This window comes from Rattus norvegicus, chromosome 1 (assembly GCF_036323735.1).
Source record: "Rattus norvegicus strain BN/NHsdMcwi chromosome 1, GRCr8, whole genome shotgun sequence".
NCBI lineage: Eukaryota > Metazoa > Chordata > Mammalia > Rodentia > Muridae > Rattus > Rattus norvegicus.
In genome coordinates this window covers 96,799,067-96,820,088 of record NC_086019.1, presented here as the reverse complement: position 1 = coordinate 96,820,088, position 21,022 = coordinate 96,799,067, and the positions used below count along the sequence as shown (strand labels likewise).

The 21,022-nt window shown below is 53.5% G+C and overlaps 1 protein-coding gene across 1 annotated transcript in view; it reads right to left on the bottom strand.

Moving 5' to 3' along the window:
* Positions 1-1,891: 1,891 nt before the first annotated feature.
* Pepd (peptidase D) overlaps positions 1,892-21,022 on the bottom strand; it is a 144,574-nt gene continuing 125,443 nt past the window's right edge. Inside the window, exons 12-15 of the mRNA NM_001009641.2 lie at positions 14,239-14,387; positions 5,567-5,751; positions 2,709-2,900; positions 1,892-2,345 (exon numbers count right to left, since the gene is read on the bottom strand). Of these exons, the coding sequence (NP_001009641.1) occupies positions 2,211-2,345; positions 2,709-2,900; positions 5,567-5,751; positions 14,239-14,387 (661 nt within the window). The 3' untranslated portion in view covers positions 1,892-2,210. The remainder of the gene's footprint in view (positions 2,346-2,708; positions 2,901-5,566; positions 5,752-14,238; positions 14,388-21,022) is intronic.

Genomic DNA, 21,022 nt, shown 5'->3' with positions numbered 1-21,022 from the left:
CTTGTATTAGAAAATTTTATACTTTGTGACAAAATCAGGTCTTAATAAAAAATATTTTAGAATGACTAGTTCTTTGAAGTGCTTGCACATGTCTGAAGAGTTTGTAACTATTTTGTGCATTAAAAAAAAAAAGAAAACCCTCACCCCTAGACTGTCCTTGCCCCAGCCAGTCCCTCATAGCCTCTCCCTTTGAAGTAGCTGTCAGGTGCTTTTCTACAGCACCAAGTTCAAGTTTTACCTCAGTGGACCTAGCAGCCAGTCCTGCCTCCCTCAGAGCCCCCCTCCTCTCCTGCATGCACTTGGTGCCTGTGGTTCTTCCTGGGTCAGTGTGTTCCATGCTCTCTAGACCCTCCTGCTCCCTTCTCCCTGCTCCCTTTGGCAGTCTTTCTGCTTGGAGTGCAACGTCTTGCTTTTCACTTCAGACCGTTCTTGGTTTAGTCTTGGTCTAAACAAGTCTAGTACAAGGTCATTCCTGTCAGATTGTGCTCATATCTCATGAAGTAGATACTCAATACCGGCCTTTCTAGGGTGTGGGGAAGGCTTTAGCACTGTAGAACTTTCTGGAAAAGTCTCTAATCCATCTTTGAAGCTATACAAACTTCTGTGGAGGTTGGAGGAAATGGATACAGGTTCGGGAACATGGGCTAGAGTGAGCCTGTGTTTACTCAGACTGCTGTGTCTCTGGTGGGTAGCTGAGGGGATGGGCTCATCTGTACCAGCAAGAACCCTAAGAATGGGTGTTGTAAACCTAAGAAGTAAATGAGATAAATGGTGTTTTGGGACTTTTTGTTTTGGCATTTGTTTTTTGGTGGCTTTTATTTTCATGTGGCCACATCATAAGCACTTTTTGTCATTGCCATAGCATAGGAAGAAGCCAATTTGTAGTAAATAAACCCTTCAGTGGTTGCTTGAAGTCTCTAGCTTGGACCAGGTTTTTTTCTCTTATTACGGTTCGTCCTCCCTCCCTTCCTCCCCTCCCCTCCCTTCCCCTCCCCGTCCGTCCGTCCGTCCATCCGTCTGTCCTTCCTTCCTTCCTTCCTTCCTTCCTTCCTTCCTTCCTTCCTTCCTTCCTTCCTTCCTTCCTTCCTAACAGTATCTCTTTGTAGCCCTAGCTGGCCTGGAACTTGCTTGGGCCTGCCTCTGAGATAGGGTCTCATGTCCCAGGCTGGTAAATTCACTGTATAGCCAAGGATGATGTTGGATTCCTGATCCTCCTCCTCAAGCCTCCCAAGTCCTGGGATAACAGGCATGTCTGTGCTAGGAAGGAACCCTATTGAGTCACATGCTGGTGGAACCTTTCTCACTTGCTCTTCATCTCCCAGTAAAGAAACCTGGAACTTTGTCAGATGTTTATAAGCCAGCTCTGGGGCTAGGAAGTATCTAGGAGCATCAGACACGCTGTTAAGCAGAGAGGAGGACAGGTGGCTCACATGGGCATAGCTAATGGAATTGGGGCAATAGACTTCTGGGCTGTATAGGATGGGGGACTGACAGATTGTGAAGTAGGCCCTTCTTTGCCACGCTGTTGCTTTAGGCTGTGCTGCTGACACGTGCTAGCTATTTTTGCTAGTATAAAAATAAGATGAAGGTCCCAGAACCTCTTACCGAATGCTCCAGTGGTTCTGGTTCCTGTCTGTATGGGAATCCTGACAGCAGGTAACAGTATTGCACTAACTTTGGGGAATTCCTGGAGCTCAGTGAGAGCTTGTGGTAGAGGACTCCCCTGGCTCTCCCAGGCCAGTCTAAGGAAGAAACAGAAGGCACAGGGCCTGTGCTAACATGCTGTTCCTGGGCACAGACTCAAGGCTGACACTTGGTGAGCCGCCATCTTGGGCCACAGCGCTATGCTCTCTTCTATGAGGGAGTAAAGAGGAGGCTGGGTACAAAGGGCCATTTTTAGAAAAGCTTTTATTTCAAATTCCATTTTGCATATTGATTTTTTTTTTTTGGAAGAAGACAAGTGCATTTTCCTTGAGCAAAAGAATTGAGTTATGATTTAGGGACAGGATCTTCATTCAGCACTCTTAAGCAAAGTCAAGGTTAGGGATGTGATCTTGCAGGTGAATAAATGCTTGCTTCTCCCAGAAACCGCAGCAGCGGTGGTTTTGTTAGGATCAAACTTGAGCTTCAGGATCTTGCTGTTGGGGTGCCATGGGCAGGCTAACATTACAGGAAGCTTACAAGGTCAGGGCCCAGTGTCCCAGCTGACTCTATTTTGGGCCAGAGGGTGCAAGGGCCTTGTCACAGCCTGCCATGCATGCTTCAATTTCTTCCACAGTCCGGGGTACACATGTCAGCAGCTCCATGCCACTGTCGGTCACGACAACGTCTTCCTCAATACGGACCTGGGCCAGACAGACAGGATGCCATTATCAGCACTGGCTTAATTTGCCACATTAGTGATGCCAACCTGCTCCAGCCTGACCATGCCACCTGGAGAAGCTTTCCGAGGGATAGGACTAGTCTTTTGTGACAACACAGACTGGTCTCGGGGCCTCTGGGGAAGACAAGGACTGTTGCTTGTAGTACAAGCTTAGAATCTCTGCCTATTGACAGGCAAGCACCTGTTTGGTGACAGCCCACATACAGGGGCTGGCCAGGCCTTAAGCACACAGTGCTGTCTGTTCACCTTTTCCTGTGGCAAAGGTGACAAGCTGTGCGGTGCTGGACATTCTGGAAATAAGAATGTGGGGCACCCAGGTACTCACCCCACCAAAGTTGCGAAAACGCTGTAGGACCTCTTGGTTAAAGAAGCAGGCTTGGGCCGGGTCTGCCAGGGCCTGGTCCAGGAGGTGGTCAATGAAGTAGATGCCTGGCTCCACAGTCAGCACCATGCCTGGCTCCAGGTGCCTTGCTGTACGCAGGCTTCGCAAGCCAGGTTCATCGATGCGCTCTACACCCTGTGGAGAGAAGAAAGGTGGGGGAACTTTTTTTTTTTTTTTTTGGTTCTTTTTTTGGAGCTGGGGACCGAACCCAGGGCCTTGCGCTTCCTAGGCAAGCGCTCTACCACTGAGCTAAATCCCCAGCCCCAAGGTGGGGGAACTTAACTGATAGTCCCAGGGGTGGCTACCAGGGTCACTGCCTTATTGAGAGGCAGCCGGACAGGATTGGCTCCAGCCCAGTCTAATGCTGTTGGTGTGGGCCACCCAAACCCTCTGCCTTCTGCAGACACCTCTGTATTCGGCGTTTTGAACCTGGCTACCCTCAGATCTGCCTAAGGACATTGATAATGCACACATGCAGGGCAAGCTGCCCCGGGAGGCCAACGACTGGCTGGGTGTCTGGCTGCTCCAGCCCTTCTGCAGGTAGGAAGCCAAACCACAGAAGCCAGGAAAGCTCTTAGGAGGCTGCAGGGCCTGCAGGAACTTCCTTCTTTTTTCTTCAAGTCAACTCAAGTGGAAATGGCTGGTCCTAGTGAAGTCAACCTTTTCCATAGAGAAAGGGACAGGTGCTGACATCAGGACTGGCCTGTTACCACCAGTACTGGCCTGTAAGTACCTGCTTGTGTTTAGCCTACACCTGGGCCCTGAGCAACAGCTCTATGGCCATTGAAGGAACAGTGGTCATTGCTTTCTGCTGAGGCTCTGCTTCTCCCCCAGCTGCTGGAAACGGAGCTGTCATTTATGACTGTTTGGGGGCCAAGAACATCAGACTTCAATTAGTGGGTTCATGTAAGGTGACCAGCAACAGGCTGGCTCAGCCTCCAAGGCTGCGCACAGTAAGGAAGGCTGGCTGGGATTTCATGAGGGCAGGGATGGCCACTATGGCCTGGTGTGGAGGTAGTGATAGGACACAAAGCACCATGCTTCTTGTGGGTCATGCTCTGGAAAGAACCCTGGCTGGTGCCTTGTAACACTTCTGGGCCAGCAAGCTTGAAGGCTCTGGGGGAGGTGGATGCTCTTCAGAAGGCCCCAGGCTTGTGCTCAGGTGAGAGAGGTGCTCCTATCAAAGGCAGGAGCCTGCTTCCTGTCTGTGCTGTACTAGGCTTTTGCTCCAGACTTTTCCAGTTGCCCCGAGAGCCTGTACCTTCCTAGGCACCTCATTCCTGTCCCTTTCCTTCATGTTACACCTTAAGTGTTCGTTCCTCTTTGTAAGCCACGGCTGTGCAAGCCTGCAAGGCCTGACCCAGGTCATGGTCAGGCTTGGGTTTTTAGTTTGGTTTGTTTTGGTGCTGGAACTAGGGTTTTGAGCATGCTACTTAAGTGCTTTGCCACTGACCTTAAACCCAGTGGGCCCATTCCACCCTGTTCCATGGGTGTGTAGGGCACAGCTTCCTGCCACCCAGGAAAGTTTAGGACCAATTATTCCAGTTGGGATGGGGATGATGTAAAGAGTTTGCAGTGAGGACTAAAGGGTCTGCTAGGTTGGGGGTTACAGACTAGCCTTCAACAGACAGCAGAAGACGATGGTGAGCCAGTTCAAGTGACTACATGCCCAGGACGGGGACAGTGTGGGTTCTCTCCTCTTGGTCAGGGATACCAGCTCTGCTAGGGGTGGCCATGCCTGCTTCTCTGCCTGGGCAGAGAGCTCATTGCGGCCTCAACTTGTACTGGACTCTTGAGAAGAGACCCAGATGTGTCTGTCTGTAGGCCTGAAATAAAACAAATGACTTTTATAGGAAAAGCCATATTTTTTCCACAGTGTTTATCTGTCAGAAGAATAGACCGAGCACAAAGGCTGCTTACTGGAAAAGATGAAAACAGTTTGCTGCCAATTTTCTTTGGTGGAAAAAAAGGACTTTGGCGACTAATGAATAAGGAACCTCAACTAACAATGTCTGGAAGGGCCTGCTCTTGGCTCCCTGCACACAATAGGATGGACAGAAATTAGGAAATTAAAACTGATTTTGTTTCTCCAAATTTAACTGTTTACACTTGAGAAAAAATAATTGAATAATAATGCTTCTCTTGAGCAATCTCCCCCTCCCCCCAAGTCATTCTCAGTGCTTTCAAAATACCCCACAGCCAAGAGGCTGGGTCTAGTCTTGGCTAACTGGCTGGTGGGCCCCAGGGCGTGCACCAGTTGCACAATCAGCCCCCTACACTGTAGGCACTGGGCCAGGCTGGGCAGCAGGGACAGGCCCTGAGGGGCTAAAGCCACCTGCCCAGTAGGGCTTCTCAGGAGCCCTCAGGCACCCACTGGGTGGTCCTTTGAGAGCTGGTGGTAAGAGAGGGAGAGGAAGCCCTGTCGAAAGATGCCCTTTAAACCTTCTTCCAGTGGCCTGGAAGGGAGCAGGAAAGGGGTCTGCTACTGAGCTTCTGCAGACTGAGGTAAGTTTAAGGGAAGGACGTACACGGTTTGGTTTAACTGGGGAACCCGTGCACAGAACTTACCACAAAACATGTCTTGGGACCTTGTAGGGAGAGGCATCCGCCTCCAAGCCTGAGGCCTGTGCAGCTACTGGGGAACTTCACTCATTGATCCACCCTGTGGTGTCCAGAACCCCAATTGTGTGTATAGGGAAATTATATCCCCAGCAACCTTCCCCCTCCTAAATCCTCCAAACAAATCCTCTTTACTCCAGTGAGGGCCAGCCAGGCTTAGTGAGGCCACCGTGCACACCTACCTCAGGGTAGCCTCCCACATCATGCACATCTAGGCCCAGAAAGTGGCCGAGTCCATGTGGCATGAATACTGCTCCCAGGTGGACCTGGAGCATTGCATCCACGCTGCCACTCAGGAGGCCAATGCGTGTCAGTTCCTCCAGGTGGATGCGGTCAGCCAGCCGGTGCATATCAGGCCACCAGACACCTGCGGTTTAAGGAGGCTATGGTAAGCCAGGGCTCCAGAGACAAAGGGGTGAGTGCTGTAGCCCAGGCTGCCTTTGAAGCTCAGGGTCCTGAGACTGCATCATCACACTGTGGGGACCAAGTTTCTTCCCCTCAAAGCCAGGGGGTCTGGTTCTGTCCACTCAAAAGCAGATATGAGTGGCTCAGGCTCAAAGGAAGCTTCAGAGATTCATCTGAGGCTTTGCTGTTGGAGGTGGGGCAGGAAAGGGCTGGGGCCCGGGAGAAGGCACCCTGCACACTCGGGAATGGCTGACTCAGTCTGGAAGCTGCTGTGGGCAAAGGTTTCTGGGTGAAGGTACAGCTGGCATGGCCTCACCCTCTGGTGGGCCTGGATGTCTAAGCCCAGGCTACTAATCAAATTCATCCCTACCCCATGTTTCTGGGGCAAAGGTCACTGTGGAGTCTCCTGTGCCGGCCAGCTGTATGCCAACTTAGCACAGGCTGCAGTTAATCAACAAAATGTCTCCATAAGATCAGGCTGTAGGCATGCCTATAGGACATTTTCTTAGTGATTGATGGGGGAGGGCCCAGACCACTGTGGGTGGGGCCACCTCTGGGCCTATGGTCCTGGGTTCCATAAGAAAGCAGGCTGTAAGAAACAAACCAGTAGGGGTTGAGGATTTAGCTCAGTGGTAGAGCAGGCCCTGGGTTCGGTCCTCAGCGCCAGAAAAAAAAAAAAAAAAAAGAAACAAGCCAGTAAGCAGAACTCCTCCATGGGCTCTGCATCAGTTCTTGCCTCTGGGTTCCTGCCTTGGCTTCTCTCAACAAACTTCTCTATAAACCAAATAAACCCCTTTCTTCCCAAGTTGGCCATAGTGCTTCATCACAGCCAGAGAAACCCTAACTAAGACACCTTCCAGACACAGATGGGCTCTGTGGGTCTAAGGCTTAAGAACAGAAATCACGGCTTGCACTAATAGGGAGGTCCCTGTAGGGCTTCAGGCAGTATAGGGCTGCCCTGCCTGCCTGCTGTGGAGAGCGGCTTCAGCTACTCTGCTCTAGGGGAGACCAGACAAGACCCTAGGCTAGGGAAGTCTTAAACTCAAAGGCTGAGCTTAGGTCACAGCAGTACACTGTCCAGAGGGCCAGAGATGGTCCCCCCGCAAGGCTGACAGTATGGGGTCTTGAGCAGGTGGTGTGGCTGCAGGGCTACTTCACAGTGCTATGTGACGAATGGCCCAGGTTGTATGTGTTGAGAGGCGGGAGTTCCTTGTCTCTAGGCTGGACTAGCCTTCCTAGGTCTAGATAGGCTGCTACCAGGCAGCCCTGAGCTGTTTCTCACATCTGGGGCCTCCTGGACATACATAGCTTCTTGGCTGACCCAGTCTGTACCCTTGTGGACAAGGTCTTTCTCCAGTGGCTGGAACTCATGAGTGGAGGCTAGGTAACTGGAACCTAGCTGCTGTTTGTGCTGTGACCTAGGATGCTTTCCTGATTCCTTGACTCACAGGTGCTGCCTCTGTCCAAGAGCCACAAAACTGGCCCCAGAGAGCCGGCTCCAGTCTCGTTTCCAGGGCACTCGCCACTACCTCTGGGTGCTGCTCTTTCCTAGGACCCAAGTGGCCAGGCCTGGATAGTTCTGCCCTCCCCACTGGCCCCACTCGTGGAGGATTCTTCAGAGACCAGGTTGACGTTTGCTCTAGAAGCACATGTTACAGGGGGCCGTGGCCTTGGTTAAGCTATCCTTGTGGGGTGGTGATGTCCCAGCATCCAAGTTGCCTCTCTGAAGGCAGCCCTCATCCCCAGTGCTGCTGTACACTCCCTGATAACATCTGCTAAGCTGCTTCTCAGGTGTTCTCACCAGAATGGTGGTGTTCCCTGTGATGCTCCAGGACTTGGCTTGGCAGAGCATGTGCTCCTCAGGTCCATATGCTCTGAGTTCAGGTCCTACAAGTATCTAAAGAGCTGTGCTTACTCAGCCCCAAGGCAGCCCCACACAGGGATCCTAGAGAACGGTTTCCCCGAGTGGGAAGAACCAAAGGAGAGCCCCAGGAAATAGTCTGCCTCGGAGCCTGGCTTATGCCTGGCTGAGCCTCAAGTGAGAAGGGGCATCAGGTAGACCCATGCTTCATGGTGGCTCCTAAGGGGGAGTGGGTGTTGGCACTTGCCAGACATAGGGCCTGGGCCACTGGGTTCCATCTTCCTTGCTTGCACATCCTCAGATGCAGAGCATAACTCTCTTGGCTGTAAGTGGGGGCTTTCTTTGTGCCTGTGTAGTTAGGTTGTGACAGTGATTAAACCTCCAGCAACTTGGCCTCAGCGTTTGACATGGGTGGTAGTTATGACACCCATGGCTGGGGCGGGGCCCCTGAAGTATGTGAAGGTTGCCTTCCTCAGGCAAGACTGTGGCTGGGCACAAACCACTCCTGCTCTCCCTCCACCTTTACAGCCTTTAGGCACCTTGAAGGCCCAGGTCCTGAGCTGGGGGGCATCCCTGGGTTCCAACAGGCCCATTCTAGACATTATAGTACCCTTTATGAATTGGGGGTGCTAACTTGCTCTCCTACCTCATCCCATTAGTGCTACTAAATCTCACCCTGGCTTTCTAGAAACAGCAGTACTGTTTACATCCCTGGGTACTGCTCAGAGGCATGCGGAGACTGGTGGGCCAACAGACAAACTTGTATCCCTCCTGTGGTCTCACCTATCTTCCCACCTGGAGGCCCCATGGTTGAGATGCCTCTTCAAGCTCCTATTCCTCATCTTGAGCTTCTAGTTGAGGCTTTCTCCAGGAAGTCCTTCCTGGCCTACCAAAGCCAATCTTTGACAGCCCAGCAGCAAAGCCTGGTCCTGAGAGGGTGGGGTTGGTTTGAGCCTTGCTCTGTGTCTGACACTATGTGTGGAGAGTAAGCAAAGCACTAGCCTTGCCCAATGGCTTTTCACCGACCAGAAATACGTAAGTGACCTGTACTCCCTCCTGAGATGAGAGCGCAGGGTGGGAAGCCTATCCTGGAGGTTAGCACCACACCACCTAATAATGACAAGATCCCAGAGGTGATGGGTCCTGTGCCCAGGCTCCAGGATGGTTTCTGCTGGCTCCCTGCCCCACCTGGCTTCCTTACTAGCACTCCAGTGGGCCTGGCGCCTGCTGCTGCTGGAGCCAGGGAAGCCTCTAAGAGCTTCAGCAGCATCCATCACAGCCACAGGCTTCCTGCCCGGAGTGTGACAGCCCTGGGGGGGCTCCCAAGCCAAGCTAGGAAGGCAGCAGATCTCCCTCTCCTGCCCCCAGGCGAGTTGGTCAGACAAAGAGTTCACTTCATATGTGGACAATGGCCCTCACGGGATGGTTGATGTGAGAGCCAGGCCTGTGGGGTGTGGGAGCAAAGGCATACAGCCCAGGTCTCAGGGCAGCCCCGGGAGCTGCAGTGAGCTAGCTGCATGTCAAGCCAAGCTGGCATCAGGCCCAGGGCCTCTAGCCCAGCCCACCCTGCAGGGTCTGCTTCAGGACCTTGGGGACTCATTTACCCCTTAGAGGGGCAGGAAGCAGCATGTGTCCAGGCGGCAGGCGCCTCGATGCTGCTGCTGAGACGGAGGCGGGGCCCTTGTACGCATACTTCCTGAAGCTCTTGCCTGTGCAGTCTGAGAGCACATGCAAGTGCTGGGAGATAGGCAGAGAGCAGGGGGCTTGCTCTCCATCCTGCAACCAGTGTGTGAGCGGTGGACAGTGGGCCCCAGGAGGCCCTTCCAGGTCTGGCTCCTGCAAAGGGCACCCCAGGGTAACACGAGGTCCCTGTACCACTAATGGCACAATCTCCATATTCCTCGCCATCTCTAAGGACAAGGAACAATAGGAAATCTAGCCACTTTGTTTCGCCCTACCTGTCCAGGTAGGAGGGAGTCTGTCTCTCTTCCCATACAACGGTCAACACTTCTGACATATGGAGTCAGCTGTTGTGGACACTGCCCTGTGTTCTTCTCTACCCTACCTGCTCATCACCTACAGTCCTCTCAGCTTCATGTTACCCTCTGTGTACACACACACACACACACACACATTTAGGACCACAGCAGCTCTCACCAACAGCAGCTCAAGCGGGACTGCACAGGATAAGGAGAAAGGCCGGCTCCTGGGAAGTGCCTACACCAGTGCCTGATAGGAGGACCGAAACTTCAGGAGCCAGCTGGGTATGGTGGCTCACGCCGCTAATCTCAAGGTGGGCAGTCTGCACGGCAGCAGTATGGGCTGCTGGCCCTGAAGACACCAGAGTCACTCGGAACAGTATTCTCCCAGGTGTTGGAGTGGCCTGCCCACCCTGCCCACACTCCTGCAGACTCTCCGGTGACCTCCTGGTGAAGCTCACCCTACCCTTGCTCTGAGTGACAGAGCCTGCTCCCTGCTCCTCCTCCTGGCTCGGGACAAGGAGCCAAGGCCTGCATTCTTCAATCCCCCGGGGCTGCAGCTGCTGGTCCAAGTGTGTTCTGATCATTCTCGTTCCTGCCTTTCCCCTGGGCGTCGTTGTGTGATTTCCTGCCTGTCTTTATTTATTCTTCTTTGGAAGGTCTCAGGAAGCAGCCGGGCAGTCTCAGCAGGGCGTTTGTCTTGGCTCAGGAGCTGAACCCACAAACCAGGGGCAATTCCACTGAGATGGGCAGGGGGCTGACTTAGCCACTGCCAATTCACTATTATGGTGAGGTGGTCTGTCCCCATCTGCTGAGCAGCTCTCTGTAAACACAGGACATTGAGCCCTGCAGGCCAGGGCTACACTGTGTGACCAGACAAGTCCAGCTTTGCCCTTGCAGACCCTCGGAGTGTCATATCTATGGAACAGCTGGGGGCTCTGTTCTACCTTCCCACAGGGAAGCTTCAAGCCCCCCAGTGTGAGCTCTCCTAGGCCAACTCTGTGCCTACAATAGCCCAGCATCGACAAGAGTAGGTCTGTAGGGCAGCTCTGCCTCATGTGGTCCCCACAGGAGCTGAGTCTGGATGATCTAGCCTAGTGACTGCCCCAAGTCGTCTATAAGGAGGAAAGGTGGCCAGGTGGGTGTGGGTATCCAGCCAAAAGCTTCCCTGAGTGCAAGTGGGGCTTGGCTTTGTAAGCCTGGCCACTTTGTGGACAACTGGGGTAGGCTGAGCTGGTAGTGCCAGCAGGCTTTGCTGTGGCGAAGACTCAGTAGCTTAGAGGGGCGGAACCTTGGTGCTCCTGGGTGAGCAGATGGAGACACACTGCTGCGCTCACAAGTGGGACTCCTCTCTTAATTTGCCCCTGCTTGTGTCCATGCTCCTGAGGTCTAGCCTCTCCTCCAGCCTCCACTGTGGCATATGGAAGACAATTCTGTGCCCTTCCTTCCTGTGTGGAGGTCTGAAGAACCTGCTCCATGCTCCCACGATGACCACTGCTTCATCATGACGTGAGGCTGGCTGGGCTCAGGTTTGCCTTGGGGCTGTTAAGCAGCAGCAGGCTCTGCTCTGACTAGCGGGAGCAGCTTTTCCTGGCCCAACACCCACACTTCACTGCTGCCTGCAGGGGTTTGAAGATGGCACCTGACACGACAGGGCCACTGCCAGCTCAGGCCCGTCACGACATAGCTGTCTGCAGAGTGGCTTGAGCTTAGTGTCAGACACTGGCTGGCAGAGGCCCCAGCGCTCATCCTAGGGGCTCTGCCCAGTGGAGAGCCCTCAGTGGGGAGACTGCCCAGTCCTTGGTAGAGTGGCCGTAGTTACACATCACGGCAGACAACCTTCTACCCCACTTCTCAGCCAAAACTATATCCTCTGAAATACCAATCACTTAAATAATGAGCAGAACGAGCAAAAATGCTTGCCTGTGGTGTAAAGACAGAAGACTCTGTGCCCCTTAGGTAACCGTCCCCTGACTTCAGTTTTAAAAGGGACATAGGAAAGAAAGTCTCCAGCTCCAAGTCCCTCCAGGGCTCCTTACCACAAATAAGAACCCACGTTCTCGGACTGTCCTGAGTCAAGGGGCTGCGAGGGCCACACTTCTGTGCCCCAGCACTGCTCTATCTAATCCAGAGAGACATGGCTGCTTTTGAGCTGCCACGCCCTGCAAAGCCCAGGTGAGCCAGTCAGTCCTGATGCCCTCATAAGGCTCTGCTCTCAGATCTTCCTTGTCTTCCTTTTAGGGCATATTGACCTTCTGTCCTGGACTCGTCCATCTGTCGAGCTCTGGTTCTGCATGCTGAGTGAGGGTGCGGAGCTGTAGGGTTGACTCCTGGCTCCGGTGTCCTCCTGCCACCACAGATGCCTGCAGCTCCTGGCCTCTGATGGGAGCCCTGAATGCTAGTCCACACTGAAGGGCTGTTCTCAAAATGGGTGCTCTGAAAATGGCTGATATTGAGGTCCCACCACTACTGAACAGGGCCCCGAGATCACAATGTAAATCATCCCAACAATGGGAAATGAGGCCACAGGGGACTATTTAGCCAAATGCTGAACCACCAAGTTCTGGTGCAAGCTGTGGATGTCACACCACATCCTGGGGCTTTTACAGTCATTTTTGCTTTTCTTTCTTTCTTTCTTTCCTTTTTTTTTTTTTTTTTTTTTTTTTTTTTTTTTAAATCAGGGCACCATGGGATGTGCAAGTCTGGCCACTAAGTCCTTAGAGATACTGTGAAAATCCAGCTTTCAGGCCTCCCCTGGTCCACCACAGACGCAAAGCACCTCCAGATCACAGAAGAGTTGGATGGCTGCAGCCAGCTCCCTGGCCCTTCAGAAGAGTGTGGATGCTTAGGACCAGAGCTGGCAGAGTCTGCCCTAGAGTGGACTCTGCAGTAGGACAGGAACTACCCTGCTGGTTGGGGTACAAGGAAACCACAGGGCTAAAGCCCAGCTTGCAACAAGCATGCCACTGGGCTGGGGCTGGGGCTTGCATTCTGGGTGCCTTGGACCCCAATGTGTTGGTGAGATGTCTGGGATACCCCCTCCAGGGAAGTTTGGACTGTCATAGGGCCAGCTGCTTCTCTGAGATGAGATGGGGGCAGGGAAGCAGGCTTTGGGTAGCACAATACCTTGAGCTAGCACCACAAGTTTCCACCTTCAGCCCTCACGGGGGCCTCATGTAGAAGGAAGCTGGGTTAAGGATGGCCTGGGCAGGCTATTACCTCTTTGGGCCTGTGACCACCCAATGACCTAACCCTGCTGCTTACAGGCAAAGGCAGCAGAGGCCAATGCTTCAGTGGGACATCTATGCCAGGGGTGGTGTGGGTGAATCACCAGGTAGGAGACAGACAGGGCAAGCTGCCCCATGGCCAGAGAAAGCCTGGCTGCAGCAAACAGACTTTTAGGTAGTGTCTAGTAGCCATGTGTCCCTAGAGGGCCTGGCCTGGGGGTGACTGGCGCTTAAAAGCTGTATTTAGGGGTTGGAGAGATGGCTCAGTGGTCAAGAGAACTGACTGCTCTTCCAGAGGTCCTGAGTTCAATTCCCAGCAACCACATGGTGGCTCACAACCATCTGTAATGGGATCTGATGCCCTCTTCTGGAATGTCTGAAGACAGCAACAGTGTACTCATATATATAAAATAAATAATTAAATAAATCTTAAAAAAAAAAGCTGTATTTAGGATGTACACAGGGTGGGCTCAAAGTGAGAATCCAGTAGAGCCCTACACAGCCCTAAATGCTCCCCTTTCCTCTGAGGTACTTATAAAAGGCAGACTCCCTGATGCTCCTAGTTGAGGCAGGCTGAAACAGCCAATGCCAGAGTTGTAACTCGATGCTGTGGGTGCCTGATCCCACATCTCAACACTGGGGAGGAAGGTAGACTCATCAGGCCTCCCGTGGTCCACCAGTTGTTGAACTAGGACCAGAAGGAAGGCTATAAAGTTGGTGTCACTGCTTCCCCACAGAGAACTGTCACGCAGTGAGATGTCATGGGGTAGAGCTGTATGAAGGTGCACAGGAAAGACCATACATGGCAGCCATACAATGAAGTGGGGAGAAGCTAGTTGGATGATGAGAGGACACCAGGGACAGTGACCATAACAGAGGCTAACTCTGGCTTGGAAGTCTCAAGTACTTCCTAACATTCAGCTTAGATTTTATGGAGTGCTGTCTCCCCACATGCAGGCAGAAACCGAGCCCAAGGAGCTGCTTCATGACTCAAGGTCGTGGCCTCTGAGTGGGGTTAGAGCTTCCTCTGGAGTTCAACCAGATGCCAGTATCCAAAGCTGTCCTGTCCTGTCCTCAGGTGAACTCTGTTTTGGGATAAGGCAGGGGACATTTTGATGTTCCAATGACCAGTGTGGGTGGAGGGATGTGTACGGAGATGTGACTGGATAGGACACGGGGTCACCAGGGGTTGAACTTCCAGATCCAGCCCCCTGGTCAACGCTGTGTCCTTAGGGTGCTCTGGGGATGTCACATCACCTGGAATCTAACTGGCCAAGCAGACTTCAGGATCTGCTTCCTGTGGGTGCCCCTCAGTCAGGGTCTGTGTCCCATGCTCCCCACATCTACCAGCCAGGTCCTCAGCTGACCCTCCTACCCCTCACCTGGCTTCATAGTGCTCATGACCGTTCTGCAGCTTCTGAGCACTGCTTCGTAGATGGCCTTCTGGTCGTCTGTGAACTTGCCATTGGCAGGGAAGGAGCAGGTGATGTCAGAAGCGAAGCAGTAGTACTCTCCACCCATGTCGAACAGGCTGTGGGGACAGGGCATTGTGAGGCGGGTGGGCAGCTGTTCAGAGGTGCCAGCTCCCAAGCCCCCTTCATTCTTTCAGCTGGGGGCTGGCTGCAGCAGGGAGCTGAGGTCACATCAGATGTTCCTTACCAGAAGGGACCAGTGTAGGGAGCTAGACCCAGTGGTGCTGGTCCATCACCTCAGTGACTTGAGAGGTGGAGGCAGGAGGATTGAAACTTTTAAAACTGAGCTGGGTATAGTGGCCCATGACTTTAATTCCAGCACCCAGGAAGCAGAAACAGGCAGATCCCTGAGTTCAGGGCCAACCTAGTCTACAGAGCAAGGCAGGGGGTGGGGGAAACAATTTCAAGATCTGCCTGGGCTACAGAGCAAGTTTGAAGCCAGTCTGGAAATTTTGTGAGACCCTCATTTCAGGAAAAAAGTAGAAAGAGCACGGGGGATGTTCCTTAGTAGATGGTGCTAGCCTAGCAATATGAAATCCTAGGCTCAGCCTCCAGAACCACAGAAGGAAAGAGAGACGGGAAGAGGAGAGGGAGGGAAAGAGCAAGAGCTGGCCCAGCCAGTCCAGGGAAAGCCAAGGAAGAAGCATGGCCTTAGCTGTGGGGACCGATTCAGGATAGGGGAGGACTCGCAGGATAGCTAGGTCTCCAGATCCCCATATGTCACGCCTTCCATATGAGCTTGTCTAGAGAGTCTCTCAAGGTGGGGACCCTGCTTGTGCCCAGGATATGTTTGCCATATTCGTCAGTGGGGTGAGCTGCACCAAGCCTTTCTGTTAGGCCCACCAAGTTCAGGAGGAAGCAGCAAGTGGTTGGTGCCTCTGGCTCTGCTCCACTGCCTGCTGTCATCCTTCCCTGCTCAGGTAGGTAGGACACAGGTCTCAGCAACACCCAAGAGGGCCACAGAGGAGTCATCAGAGTGGCCCCCTAGTTAGCAGTGCTTTCCTGGGGCCTGGACAGAGGGTGCTGCCACACGATCCCCATGTGGGTGGCCGTGCAGGCTGAGATGACAGAGAGGTCTTGCAGGAGAGGAAGCAGAGGCCCAGAGGCCCTGAGAGCCAGTGGAGTTGGATAATGGTGGAAAACAGCCAGGCCTGCTGGGTCAGGAGAATGGAGACATCACTGTACAGCAGAGCCCACCTATCAGACCATGGGGCTCAACACTGTGGGCAGAGAACCCTGCCCTGTGCAATATCTGGGATGGGGCAAAAGAAGGCTTGGGGGTCCAGGCCTGGCTTTCAGGACATGGATCAGTCTCCCATGGTAAGGGTCACCTCAGAAGGCTGGTGTGACTAAGGCAAAAGGGTATAAACATAGGGCACCCTTTCCCGACCCCTTCCCCTTTAGCACTCACAGGAGGGTCCAGACAATCCCAATGAAACTGGCTGAGGGACCACGCCCCAGTCTTTCTGCATCAGTGGAGCTCTGCGCAGTGTGGTGGTTGTGACGGCTCTATCCATCTGTAGCCACACACATGCTGTCTAGCCTGAGCCCAGGGCATATCTGGCTTCCTTTATGAGAGAGCCTCTCACCCAAATTCCACTCTAACGGTAACCACAAACATTCCAGAAGCTGCCTGTGTGCTTGTATTGAGAGACAGAGCAAGGGAGCAGGGTGGGCCCCTTGCCCTGCAGTAGAGCATGGACTGCACCCACATGGCTTGCCAGACAGCACTGGCCATTGCATGGCAGCTGCTGATTTTAAAGTGCTCAATGTGCTTGGACACCATACTGGAATCCAAAGTCCTCAATGAGGCGCTTTTTAATCTCCTGACTCTTCTGGTTGCAAAACACCATAAACGGGGTCAACAGTACGGAAGGCAAAGCGCAGATAATATCTCAGGTGACTCCTGGGGAGCCGCCCTCCACTCCCCTCACCCCAGCATGACTGGGAACATTGGCTTGGGTCAAAGTCTCTGGGGAGGACCCTGTGTAGTGTAGATTCAAGGGACCTGGGCCTCACTTCAGGAGGACCCACCCAACTTAGTTACAAGAGGGCCTCGGAACACCAGGCACTGGAGACACACCCAGGGTCTGCTCCCTGGGGCGCACTGTGGCCCTTAGGGCTGGAAACTGCCTGCAGGATTACGTCTGTGCGGGTACACTCATCCTCAGACTGGGCAGTGAAGCCTCAGGGGGAGGTCTGTGAATAGACCTAGCAAAGCCCTCAGCTGAGGAGGGTAAACATCTCAGTTACATTGTGTTGACCTCATTTTCCCATCTTTGAAGTGGGAACTTGTCTCTTGCAGGCTGCAGGTGTGTAAGGCAGAGCAGGCTGCAGTGAGATACATGGTGTCCCAGTCTCCTGCTGCTGAAGGGAAACAACACTTTTATGTGGGCTTTCTGGAGTCAGTAAGGGAGACAGTGCTTCATGGTTTGATGGATTCAGACAGGCCAGGGCCAGGCACGTGGGGACACTCAATCCTGGGAGGTGCCACATAAAGGGTGACCTGCAATCGCCCCTGGGGAAGAAGAGTCTACTGGTGCTGGCCTAAAGGGAAAACAGAAATGAGCTATTTTTAAAAACCAGGAAGCTCACAAGATGACACGAAATGCTAGAGTCATCTAGAATGGGACAAACAAGATTCTCTGGGGCACAGCAGACTGAACCAAGCTCTCCAAACCTTCCCTAGGACAGAGGTAGAGCTGGTCCTTCAGCCAACCAGGCTTTCTTCTCAAGCTTCTAGAGACTTCACCTCTTTTTGTTTGTTTGTTTGTATTTTGTTAAATTCATCCACTTTCTGGAGAAGGAAGTGCACACCCAGCCAGCTAGCTCCATCCTGCCCGGCGACGCTTGGGCACGGGCTTGAGTCTATTTTTGTGTTCTCAGTTCCCCATATTTTCTGCCTTTTTTTCTGTTGTTGTTTATTGTTTTTAAATCCTCCCTCAGTGCTTTTCCATGCATAAGTGATTCCAATTCAAGCCATTTGGAATCCAGAGAAGAAAGCCGTCACTTTTATAAATCACCTCCCTCCAGTCTTCTGTCTCTTGTGCCTGCCCTTTCCAGGCACAACTATGATAGGGAATTCAGTCACTCTTGGCTCCATCGAGAATGCGAGATCTCCCCTTCCTGGCTGTGTAGGGACACCCACCAGGGACACCTCCATCACTAGCCGAGTGGGTCTGTGTGATAATCTGAGACATCTGGGAGATGACATGTCTTCAAGCAATGTGCTGGCGTCTCTTTCCCCACATGTGTTCCTATGGCTGTGGTTCTGGCTGGGACGGATGATCCTGTCTTCTGCTGGCTCTTCAGGGGGCAGCTCCAAGCCTGGGCTACCTGCCACCACTGGCCCACCCAGACCCTGTTCAGGTCCTGCTTAACTCCCTTAGGCCCTGTGCATGGGCCAGCCAGCCCACAGGCAGGAGGGCTCCAAGGGAAACTCGGCAGTGTTTAGACAAGGGCCACTTTGTACTCAGTTTGTAGCTTCATTTTAATCTTAGTATGCAGCACACACTCGGTTGCTTCTCACCCAAGACTGACATCTTACATGCACGTGTGTTAAGCATGCTTGCTTTGTGCAGACTCCCAGCCTGCAGCCCAGGCTGGAGGAGGGAGAGAGGTGGGGTTCTGAACAGCGGGAAAATGCTCAGTCCTCAGCTGGTCACTTTGTCTCTGCAGCAGTGCATGCGCCCCAGGCTGGCCACAGTGGCACCTGCTTCTCCAGTTCACAGGTCAGCTGCCCACCCCGAGCTCCCTTCCAGGCCTCTGCACATGCCAGCCCTCAGGGATGGCCACCACCAGCAGCAGAGCCATCCCTCGAGTACTCCCCTTGGTTACAGGTAGACCCGTGGAGGGAACCTCTTCCTACAGAGCTCCTCAGGGACTAGGTAGGCAGGGATGGTCCTCCATGCCAGCAGCGCATCCCTACCCCCAACTCCCCAGTGTAGAATCTAATGAGAACAGTACCATGGCGGGTCCACCTATGTCTGCAGAGAACCTGCACTGGGGCCAGGTCAAGTCCAAGGAGAGCACCATACTGTGGCCCAGATCAGCTGCTGCCTGCCTCAGCCCTGTGGGCCCAGGGTTGGGCACCAGGGCTGTGGCTGTAGTAAGTGGGGGGGAGGGGAAGGAGGAGGCTAGCAGTCATCATCACGCAGACAGCACATGCTTCACATGCTTCGGTTCACTTTTTGGGTGACCAGTGTCTTGTGATGTCTGTGAGCACTGTCTAGACTAGCGCTTTTTAAACCAGGGGTTGTGACGTCAATGGAGTGGGCAAGGCCACAAAACAGTGACAAAAGTAAACAGAAGGGACAGAGAGCACTTGAGAAGGGCCTCTGCTTATGGCCAGAAGGCATATTTGCAAATATGAGCCCTAGTGTGAAGGCTAACAGTCTTCTGGGATAGGACGCTGGAGGCCTCAGCCAACTCATCCAGACAGGTCCTTGTGTTTGTAGGAGAATTCTCTCACCCACTTATCTTCTCCCTAGGAAAAGCTCTGGGAGGGGCCCCCTAGTGGTCACCAAACATCCTTTTATAAATAACCAGGCTGGGGGGCGGGGGTGGGGTGGGGAGGGCATTGGACGGTAGGAGTTGAGCCTGGCAGCAGCAGGCAGCTAGCCCGGCATGCCATTCTCTAAAGTCTACTGGAATACAAGGCACAGAGAAGATGACCTTGGATCCCTACCACCCCACGCCCCTTTCAGGCCTTCTGCAGCAGGGGAAGAGTCTGGGGCACAGGCTCACTCTGCCTGGGGCCACAATTGGCAGCAAGACACAGAACTGGAACAGGCACAATCATCTTACCCAGTGCAGGGCTCATGAGTTGCAGGGTTTTGCTGAAGCCCTTGGATCTGCATGCAGCCCAGGGCTGAGAGTCGGCATGCCTGTGATGGCAACAGTTCTGCAAGACAGCCTGGATGACACCCTGGCTCCAGCTGTGACCCAGACGGAGTGACAGTGGCATAGTTCTGGGTGCCCTTAACTGTTCTGGGATGAAACTACCCTCATTTCCCTGGGTTGTGGTGACCTCTGATACATGGCCATTACCAGAGCAGGGAGACAGATGAGACCGGAGGCCGCGGCAGGGATGAATAGGGAGGGGGCACTGGCAAACTGCTAAGTGCAGGGCTAGGAAAGGCCTGTCCCTAGGTGGACTGCAGGCCCACCTCCCACACCCAGGTCAGCACAACAAACCACAACCCAGAAGACCTGGCCAAGTCCTGAGGCTACACTGCCCTCTTCTGGCCAGTGCCGGAAAGCCCTGTACACCACCAGCCAGAGCATGTGTGCTTTATTTAATAGGTTTAGGGATGGGTCATGGAACCTCTTATTCTATAGGGTGGCAGGCAGGCAGCTGAGGGGACATACCCGCCTGCTTCCCAAATTAGAGCCTCCACTGAGGAGACATCGTCTGCCATTGGGGGTGAATTTGCATAGGAGTCAGGAGAAGGAGGTGGGAGAGTCTTGCACAAGAGTGACTCAACCTGGGATGCCCTGCTTCCTGGTGGGTTTAGGCACAGACGGTACTTGTCCTGTTGGCCAAGATGCAGCTTTTGTCTGTGGGCTTAGGTGCTGGCTGTGGAGGGCTCAGAGGAGTATCTGAGGACCACTCCTTACCCAGAGCCAGTGGGCCATGTCTCCTTCCCTGCTTCTCTAGGCCAGATGTGTTCGCACCCACTTGCCTGGAGCTAGATGCAATGTGGAGCATCTTCTGTGGCCTCCCGTGTCGGAAGGGCCTCCTGTGACCTTGTCAGCACCATCCTTCATTTGAACAAGCTGGAAGCCCCAACCAACAAGACCGACTGCCACACTTGGCAAGCCAGGTCATCGCGGCCCTGCCTGCCCGCCTTGAAAAAGAAAACAAGATGCAGCCAATGCTTCCTGCGGGACAGTGACCCGACCAGCGGGTTCAGGGGGAACTCCAGGGACACAGCTGGAAGGGACTCTGGGAGCCAACAGGAAAACTCTGAGAGGCTTAAACAGCAGCCACAGGCCATGCACAGGCCTCATGGCACTGAGCTGAGCTGACAAGAGGCCCAGACTCTGAAGCCACGCGTATCTCCATGCCTTCCCTGGGACCCACACAGAGCAGCTGGGTATGGGATCTGGCCTAGAGAAACAGGAAGGGACCGGGGAGCCACTGGCTGGGATGTGGGATGGCCTGAAGCTCTTGGCTGACAAACTTGATCTGCAGCACAGACCAGCCTGAGCAGCATCTAGACCTCACGCATGACGGATGTGGCCCACAGCTAAGTGGCCTTAGCTGACTCCCGGCTCCACGTAAGGTTTACATGAGCAGGCACAGTGGTGCGTGCCTGTAATCCGAGCACTTGGGAGGCCACGGGGTGCTGGGGGTGGGGCGGGTGCTGCTATAAATTAAGGCCAGCCTGGGCTACAGTGTGAGACCCTAGTTAAACTGTTAAAAAAAAAAAATGTCCAAATAAAGTAGGCCTGATTTGTGTCCTACCCTAGCCTGGGGCTGGAAAATACACTTGAGAGACACAGAAAGCAGAAGCTTTGCCGTTCTGCCTCTGCTTTTATGAACTCTGACCCCTTGGAGCCGGGACCCCACAGACAGACAGAAAACCTGAGGAGGGAGGGAGGAGCCTCTGGCTTCTGGTGTGGGTATGTGCTGAGTGCTGTGCATGCACTCAGTCCTGAGTGAGAGACTGAAGGGGCTGTCACTCAGCAC